This window comes from Telmatherina bonti (assembly GCF_933228915.1).
Source record: "Telmatherina bonti genome assembly, chromosome: 4".
In the NCBI taxonomy this organism is placed as follows: Eukaryota; Metazoa; Chordata; class Actinopteri; order Atheriniformes; family Telmatherinidae; genus Telmatherina; species Telmatherina bonti.
In genome coordinates, this window is record NC_136622.1 from 22,905,630 (window position 1) to 22,915,629 (window position 10,000).

The 10,000-nt window shown below is 38.2% G+C and overlaps 1 protein-coding gene across 2 annotated transcripts in view; it reads right to left on the reverse strand.

The window, feature by feature from the left end:
* Window positions 1-10,000, reverse strand: part of LOC306755191 (low-density lipoprotein receptor-related protein 1-like) — a 95,924-nt gene that overhangs the window by 75,919 nt on the left and 10,005 nt on the right. For both annotated transcript variants that reach the window (XM_079239487.1, XM_079239486.1), the window contains exon 2: window positions 2,287-2,427. In XM_079239487.1, coding sequence (XP_079095613.1) covers window positions 2,287-2,427 — 141 coding nt within the window. The remainder of the gene's footprint in view (window positions 1-2,286; window positions 2,428-10,000) is intronic.

Below are 10,000 nucleotides of genomic sequence, written 5' to 3' on the forward strand. Positions count from 1 at the left end.
GGTCTCCTCCCAGACCTGGACTAAAGCATCTGCCAACTCCTGGACAGTCTGTGGTGTAACTTGGTGTTGGTGGATGGAGCAACACATGATGTCCCAGATGTGCTCAATTGGATTCAGGTCTGGGCAACGGGCGGGCCAGTCAATAACATCAATGCCTTCGTGTTGCAGGAACTGCTGACACACTCCAACCATATGAGGTCTAGCATTGTCTTGCATTAGGAGGAACCCAGGGCCAACCGCATCAGCATATGGTCCCACAATGGGTATGAGGATCTCATCTCGGTACCTAATGGCAGTCAGGCTACCTCTGACGAGCACATGGAGGGCTGTGCTGCCCTCCAAAGAAATGCCACCCCACACCATTACTGACCCACTGCTAAACTGGTCATGCTGGAGGATGTTGTAGGCAGTAGAACGTTCTCCATGGCGTCTCCAGATTCTGTCACATCTGTCACATGTGCTCAGTGTGAACCTGCTTTCATCTGTGAAGAGCACAGGGCGCCAGTGGCCAATTTGCCAATCTTGGTGTTCTCTCTGGCAAATGTCAAACATCCTGCACAGTGTTGGGCTGTAAGCACAACCCAACCTGTGGACGTCGGGCCCTCATACCACCTCATGGAGTCTGTTTCTGACTGTTTGAGCAGACACATGCACATTTGTGGCCTGCTGGAGCTCATTTTGCAGGGCTCTGGCAGTGCTCCTCCTGTTTCTCCTTGCACAAAAGAGGAGGTAGTGGTTCTGCTTCTGAGTTGTTGCCCTCCCACGGCGTCCTCCACGTCTCCTGATGTACTGGCCTGTCTCCTGGTAGCGCTTCCATGCTCCGGACACTACGCTGACAGACACAGCAAACCTTCTTGCCACAGTTCACATTGATGTGCCATCCTGGATGAGCTGCACTACCTGAGCCACTCTAGTGGGTTGTAGACTCCGTCTCATGCTACCACTAGAGTGAAAGCACCACCAGCATTCAAAAGTGACCAAAACATCAGCCAGAAAACATCGGACCTGAGGAGTGGTCTGTGGTCACCACCTGCAGAACCACTCCTTTATTGGGTGTGTCTTGCCAATTGCCTATAATTTCCACCTGTTGTCTATTCCATTTGCACAACAGCATGTGAAATTGATTGTCAATCAGTGTGTGTGTGTGTGTATGTATATATACATATATATATATATATATATATATTCCGAACCGCTTATTCCAATTCAGGGTCGCGGGGAAGCTGGAGCCTATCCCAGCTGGCTTTGGGCGACAGGCAGGGTACACCCTGGACAGCTCGCCAGTCCATCGCAGATTATATATATATATATATATATATATATATATATATATATATACACACACATACACACACACACACACACACACACACACATCAATGCTGACTTAACCATAGAACATGCATGGAAATATAAGGGTGGCGATGTATGCTGTTTGAAAATAACATCTACATTTCTGTAAAGGAGCATAAAAGAAGTACATAAATATTTTTGGGAGTAACTAAAAATGACTATCTGACAGTTTATCTTCAGGCCACTTCAGATACTTTGTTAGTAAAATGAGGACTAGTCAACCACAAAAATCCAACTCTCCCCCTTTTCAACAACGTGACAACCACAGCAACATGTTGCACCTTGTTATTTGTAACTGTCTCAGATATTTTCAATCAAGACAGCAATGACTTTGTTTTATTCACATTAAAAGTGCCTTCATGTTGGTGTCAACTGCTTGCCTTTGCATGCCAGACAATGGCGAGAATGTTTGTGGTATGACAGATGTAAGGTGTGGCACGTAGCAGACAGTAAAATCACTATTAGTGCCGGCATATGAAAAGCAGAAAAGACTTTTACCAGGGAGAGTTTATTGGACAGAATGACCAGCAGATGTAGGTGGCTGGGACAAGACTCAGAAAATGCAGTGAGTCAAGACATGAGCATACACATCCCTGAGTATTTAGGCAAACACTACTGCTAAATAAAAGCCATAATTCAGCAGAGAAGTATCCTTTGTTGTCAGGGCATAACTTGTATTTAAACTCAGACTTAAATCAAACTGTCTCAGCATTGTGTTGCTTTCTTTTCAGAGCCATTAGGAGGCAGTAATTTATAGTTTTACTGCAGAAAAACTGACATTATGAGGTATATTAAAATAATCAATTATCTAAAAAATGTTGACCATGGACTGACTATAATATTCACTTTGCCCAAAATGGATTGAAAGGGAAGAGAAAACTGAGGACATTGGCTCCTGAGAGTTTTAAAAACAGTTTCTGTGGGCATACTTACAAATATCTGGTGATTCATCTGAGCCATCTGGACAGTCTTTTTCCCCATCACAGCGCCAGCCTTTGGAAATACAGGTCACCTGGTCTTTACACACAAACTGCTTAGGGTTGCAAGTCTTGGGCGGGTCATCAGGTTTTGGACCTGAAAAAAAAAAAAAGAAAAAGCAAAATGAAAAAAAAGATGCATCTAAAATAATTTAATCTCTAAAAATACCAAACGAAGGAATTTCAGGCAGAAATGATGTTTTAAAAATGTTTGTTTCCCTTTCCTTTTGTGTCAGAGTAGCATCTTTAGGAAATAGTTAAAAAAAAAAACTTCAAGTAGCACAGATCTTAGGCCAGCAGTGGAAAGCAACAAATGAAGGCAAAACCAAATTTTATAACCATGTTTTTGAGACCAAAAAGGCACAACTAATTACATAAATGTCCCAATAGGTTTACAACCAACAGTAATGCCTTATAGGTCACGGTTTGTTAGTAGTTTCCCTGCTTCTTGAAGGCATCTAACTTCTTTCTGCCTTTTTATGACTCTCTAGGTGTTTTTCCCCAACTCTCACCACAGAGGCTCTTTCAGGTTTCAGCTAAGACATAACTGGGCATTCAACCACCAATTTACCCGTAGGAAACTGCAGAGCACGATAGTTCTGGGCAGAGAGGCTGCACAGATTGTTGAGGTGTACCACGTGCTCGCAACACCACAGTGACACTCGTGACCCCTCAGAAGTCTGACACTACCGACAAGCCTAAACTTAGAAAAACCCTGGTCAAACAGACATCTGCCTATACACCATGGCATCGTTCATGCTGAGTTTGTCCCCATTTACCCCATCCAGACATGAACCTCTTGTTATTGCAACTAAATAAATCAATTTTGTAACTGAAAGAGTAAGATGTTACTTTTAGGGAACAAATAGTGACTGAACACTTACTAACTTTAACTTGGTAACATCTACCTATTGCATTCAACATGATACAAGCCTTAACTGCTGCAGTCATATTAACAAAGAGGAGCGTAGGGTTTACATGTGGCATATGACCAGCTTTTAAGAGGAATTACACCAACATCATAAAAATAAAGGACAACACTATAAGTTTTCCTGCTCCTTGGATTTTTCTAGCATTAACAGCTGCTGCAGCTAAGAGTTTTATTGGAGTACTTGAGCCAAATCCTTTTTTTTTTTTTTTTTACACAGAAGAAAGTACAGAAGTGACAGAACACAAAGTGAACACAGGTGAGCTGAAAGAGTTTTTCTGGGGATGACAACATCAAATGGTAAAAATTACCTATTTTTTTCTCCTGTGAGTAATGGCCAAAATGACAGTCAAATTCTTTATGTCTATTTTTGTCTATTTTTTTTTATTCTGTTTTTACTCTGTTGCACTGGTTTGGCTTAAAATCTAAAGCGCGTTAACAATAATAATAATAATAATAATAATAATAATAATAAATTGTATTCATATTATTGGGCTGCTTGCAGCATCACTTATATTAAGAGCTTAGTTTTTATCTAATATTTTTCTCGAGTCTAAATGGTGCTAACTGTTAAAACAAGTTTTTTATGTTTTATTTTTAGGAAAAATTTACTTAGAATAAAATAAATACATAAATTACCAAAGAAAGTTATAAAAGTCTAATTGGATTTTCTTTCAGTATACAGAAGAATGAAAAAATACAAAGGAGAAGCATTTCTTATGCATGTGATCAAATATGCTGTGCATAATTACAAAAAAAGAAGAAAAAAAAAAAAAAAAAAGACCACAATCGCCATCTCAGTAGAGGAGGTTTTTGTTACTGTTCTGTCAGACAACAGTGCTCTAGAAAGGACAACCCTGCAGGTCTCATTGTGATTTGCTGCAGGGACTGAGCCCTTGTTCGCCCTGTATGACTTGCCTCCCTATGTGCTTGGCAGGCAGGGAGGTGTTTTGAGTGAGTGGTGGAGGGGTGCACTGCAAGAGGGCTGGGATGTGACTAAAATCACAAGAGAGCATGAAGCTGGTGTATCATTGCAGTCACGTTCCTTTTCACTGTCAGGCTAAGGTGGTTAGACCCTGGTCTTTCTTCACGTGACCGAGCAGAATGTGTGAGAGTTAAACGATAGAGCTATAATCTCTCTTTAGTTCATACAATTAAGAGGCTAAAAGACTAAACATAAGGAAAATAAAAAATAACACAAACATCATCTTTATACTTTGAGATTAAAAGAAAAGGGAAAATGCTAAGTTCTGAAATTAAGGCATAACTACAGCCTCATGCAAGGTGCCAAGTTTAAAAGACAAACTTAAAGTTTTGCAAAAAAATAAGAATAAAACTTGACTTTGAGACACTTTAGTGCAGATAATATTTTAGATGTGATTAAGTTCCTAATATCTATTCTGAATTTTAGTTTTAGTGAGTTTTAAAGCACATTCAATCCTTGACCGTTTGCTCGGAAAGTCCACTTTGTTTGCGAAGCAAATTCTGATTCAAATCAAAGCAGAAGACTTGGTCCACCAACAAATGCAGGTCTTGGTCCATTTCTAGTGGACCAAATACAGGAAGCGATCAACAACAAAAACAACAAAAAAAACCTTTCTGCATTTGGCATAGCTTTGCACTGTAGGAAAATACTTAGCGATAGTCCTCTGCCTAGTCTGTTGTTCATAATGTGCCCATTGTTGCAGTGCATTTCTGCAGTATACTTGCATAAGACAAAATGAAAAACCCCAAAGACAGTTGTGTGCTCCATGCTTAACTCGCAATGGAATTTTCTTCTTCACGTGGGTCTTGTCCTCTTTTTTGGCCAAATAGTAGTGCAGCACCAACTTTGGCGAGATTGGGGATATATTATTGTAACAGTTTGGCTTGTTTGACCAAAATGCAGCATGAACGCGATCTCAGTCCACACGGATACACCCCATACAAATGATCCAAGTCCCAATCAAATAGTCTATATATATATACACATATATATATATACATATATATATATACATATATATATATACATATATATATATACATATACATATATACATATATATATATACATATACATATATACATATATATATATACATATACATATATACATATATATATATACATATACATATATATATATATATACATATACATATATATATATATATATATATATATATATATATATATATATATATGTATATATATATGTATATATATATATATATATATATATTTTTTTTTTTTTTAGATTATATTAAGCCACAAAGTTAAATTAGAGTTGAGTGTGAGAGTAATGTATAAGAACAGAGCAGTGTAAGCACAGCATGGACAACATGTACACACCAAACTCTTTGAAAGAGTGGGAAGGAGAGTCGCCATGTCCTGAACCAACTAGTGAGTTTATCTTAATTTCAGTTCATCAAGGTCCTAATGCATAATGATGACAAATACACAGAATTTGCCTATGCTTTCAGGCTGTCATTTAATCTGCTTGAAAAACCAAAAACAACCATGCTTTCTACAGCTCTTAGCTGAGCTAACAGTGCTGAGATCTGTGCAATACAAAGGCATTCTTTTCGACTCCAGTCTGTGTGTGAAGCAACTGGGCTGAGCCAGTTGTTCCTTATGAGTAGGCATAAAACTGGAAATAAAACATTGTGGGTTCTAATTATATCATAGCTTTACACACTAGCATGAAATGACCACAGAGTTGAGAACCTCGAGCCTAATTGGAGGTTGTGGCTGAGGAGGGGTTGGAGACTGGGGGGAAAGTCTTCCCCTCTCCTTCAGCCATCCTCTTTCAAAGCCCACTGAAATATCTCAAACAGAGATCTGAATTGTTAATTCAGCTTGCAAAGACACTGTTTTCCCCAGTTAGTGCCAAAATGCCTGCAAATTTGGAAGTGTTCAAAATCATATTGGGATGCTAAATTCTTGTACACTTCACCAACCAAAGGAAATGAAGTTTCTTGAGTCTATTGAGATTAAACAGACAGCAAATACTGGAGTCATTGACGCAGAGTACATATTCTCCTTACATAACTCATATATGCCCTGTATGCAGATTTTGCTACCATTAATGCCATGCCAAGTAAAGCATTTCCTGCCACAGTTGAATAGGAACTTGACCACGCTATTGTCACTAAATAATGAGAAATTCCACTGTGGCAAAATTTTGTAAAAATGTTTCACCGTAATTTGCCTGTTACCTTCAAAACGATTAGAAATGGACAAGTTTCCTTTACTTATCAAGATAACATGAGATAAGCAACCATATAGCCATAAAAAGGACAATGCGGAGCATCTGTTAAGAGTTTCTACTTTAAGATATTGCTTTATTTTTTCAGTGGAATTCAAGTTTTTATTTGGACAGGGACCAAATTCAATAAACTAAATGGGAATATGTGTACTGTCTTGAGGTTATCAAGAAATTAAGCCTACATAGAGAGAATACCATAAAGCACAAGTGTGATTATCAGAAAAGCTAAAGTGGCATGCAAGTTCCTCAATAATGTTGTTCTTTAAAAAATACTGAGGAAATGTTTAGATCCTGTACTGCCATACCCATAACCTTAGCAAATCCGTAAGTTATTTACCAATATATGGATGCTCAGGCTGCAGTTTGCTGACTTAGTTTGATTTTTAAGCACACTACCATCCATATGAGCATACACCGCATTTCCTTATGAAGATCCACTGGAGCTTCATGCTATCTAAGCAGTGCAGAATGAATTGATCCAAACAATATGCATGGCAAAAAGCATTAAACACAAGAGAACGAGCAAATGCAAAATGTACACTGTCCCTGACTTACAGAAACATCCCTCCCAAGAGCCTGATAAAGTAGTTTCAAAGCCACCTATTCATTCACAAAAGGGAATTTAAGTGTTGCATAAGGCTTTATGAAATCCAAAAAACAATCTGAAAGTTTGAGAAGAACTCTTTGGGAAGGGACAAAATAGGGATAAGTAAGTAAATTGTGGTGTGGCACCAATTTAGCAGCCAAATGATGGAAGCCTCCAGACATCATCATTGGCTGGGACACAACACTGACCCATCCCAACACCCCCTGCCCCTTATCAGTCTTCCTGAATATCCCCATCGACTCCACAGATCAGCTCCAGATCTGTGCAACACATTCCACCTAATTGGTTTCATGTGTGTTGCTTTGCCAAAAAAATAATCTACAGCAGATGGACGGCAAATATTTTAAAGAAACCAAACAGCTTGTTAATACAAGCATGAGAGAGTCATGCTAAATCAGACTCAGAATACAGAATATGTATTCTGGGAGACTATATGCTTTGCGATTCAAAGTATAGCATTTGGCATCAATATGTATTCTGAGTCTGATTTAGTTAAAAATTACATAACATCATGATAATAATACCAACAGACAAACAGAGCAGAGAGCTGCAGTGTTTGCAGAATTTCTTTACTGTTTCACAGGCCTCCCTTCTCACACTGAGCACATCTAAGGATTTGACCCACCCAATGCCTATGTGGATAATTTTGAGGCTGAGCAGCAGAGCATGGATTTCATTTAATGCTGTTAAAACATGACAGTAGAGATGGAAATGTGAAACAACTTGGAGAAACAAATAGCTTAGCCTTACTTGGTGAAATGAGAGTGTTATGAAAACAAACCGTTTCTGATAGTCTTTACCCTTTCTTGTCCTTCAGTTTGGACATCAGGTCTTCAAGGAAGGTACACACATAAAGACAGTACATCATTACATTTTCTGATTAGATTTCTAAAGTAAAATGTTTTCAGTTTGGCAGAAGTCTATCATGAAAGAAAGAAAAAAATAATTTAGGCATAAAAAGGAAACTACAACGAACATTGGAAAGACAACAAAAATAGAGGTTATTACTCCAATGTAAGAGACTCCTATTTTAATATAATTCTCTGAATTTTAAGCACAAGTGGACAGAATTATTAGAAGCCAATTTGTTAAAAATAAAACTGTGATAAATGCCATCTAATTTAAGGCCATTGACGGTTGCTGCAAACCATCAAGACAACATTCTTCAGTGTCACACTATTTACTGCCTAACCAATGGAAACAATCTCTTAGCTCTGTGAAAGCCAAGTCACAAGCACTGAAACTCTTTGGGAAAAAAAAATTGTTCACAGTGTGCATGTAATATCCATGGGCTATCCAAGTCCTAAAGAACATGTTCAGTGAGGTTTAACATGTATAAACAGCACAGGATTGAATCCAAGTTAGTGCGTACAGTCACCTCTGAAAGCCTTGTCTTAGTGACATCTCACAACAAAAGACTATAGCTTTGACCTCAGAGGTAACTTGAGGCCCTGCAGGATGTCACAAGCCAGAGCCATAAAATGCAATGCAGTAAAGGCACACAGAGGGAGTGATTGGTGGGCAATAAGATACATTTAAAAAGACTCAAAGTGCCGCCAAAGGAGAGTTGTTCCACACCCAATCTGTAGTCTCTGCATAGCACAGCTCTGTGGAACCACAGGGGAACAGTCAACATAGATTCCTCCGTTATGAAAACAGAATATAGGAGCCACAGAATGAAGGCTTAACCACAGAACTTGAAGCATTCATTTTAGCTCAGATGCTTGTAAATTCTGGTTTGAATCCGTCCTCAAAAGCTACCAGAGAAAGGTAGGAATGGCAAATGAAAGCTCTATGCTCTGAACAAGATTATTTACTTCAGTTGATGGATGATTGTTTCTGTGATTTAATTTGAGTGGAACGTAATGACTTGCTCATTAGAATCACTCAGGGATGCTATTGGCTTAGTGATTGCTATGAAAGACTCAAACAATACGCAAATGAGTTGTCGTGTACTTTACATAACAAATTACCTTTTTGTTCTCATAAAAGGATCATAAATCTTTTGCAACTTTTTGTAAATGTGCTTTAGGCCTTTTGTAAAAAAAAGCGGCTGATGCTACAGTGCCAGTATGGATGAGTTAATGCATCTAATGAGCAACTGTTTCTAGTAAATAAACGGGCACAAAGTATGACTATCCTACAAATGACAAAACTTCTTTTTAACATTAATATCAACATCAAAGACAGCAGATCTTGAGAAATTGAAGTTTAAAGCCTGTAAGGACATTCCATTGTGTACAATTTTAGCAGCTATGAAGATTGAAACTTATCCCATCTGAGCTTCAGAACACTGATTCTCTCCAGCCATTCAAATCTGAACTTCAAACTCATCCGTTTAAACTGGCCAACTCTCTTTAACCCTTATAACCATCTGCTTTGTTTGTCTTGTCCTAATGGTTTTAATTATTATTTAATATATTTTTCATTTTTGCAAGGTGACCTTTGGTGTAGAAAAGCGCTAAGGAGTAAAAAATGTATTATTATTATAAATTATTAAGTAATTAATTTGGGTGACACTACACCTGACAAAATCATTAAATATGATTAAACACATAAAAATTTGACATTTAATTTTAGCGTGTTAAGTCAATTTTGTTGCTATGTCTTGGATGTGAATGTATGGAGCAACTTACATCAATATTTTTGCCTCATAGACACCACAAAAGACTGTTGCTTGTACAGTAAAAACCCAAAGAGAGGCAATGTGACTTTAATTAAACAGTTCTGACACACTGCAGGAGTCCATGAAATTATACCCTATCTCCATATATCGCTCTCCTCTGATCAGGTGTGAAAGCAGCCAAGGGTCCCGAAATCATTCATTTCTCTAGTCAAGTGCAATGCCAGCAACCCTGCCGACATCATGTGCATGAGTTGATAAA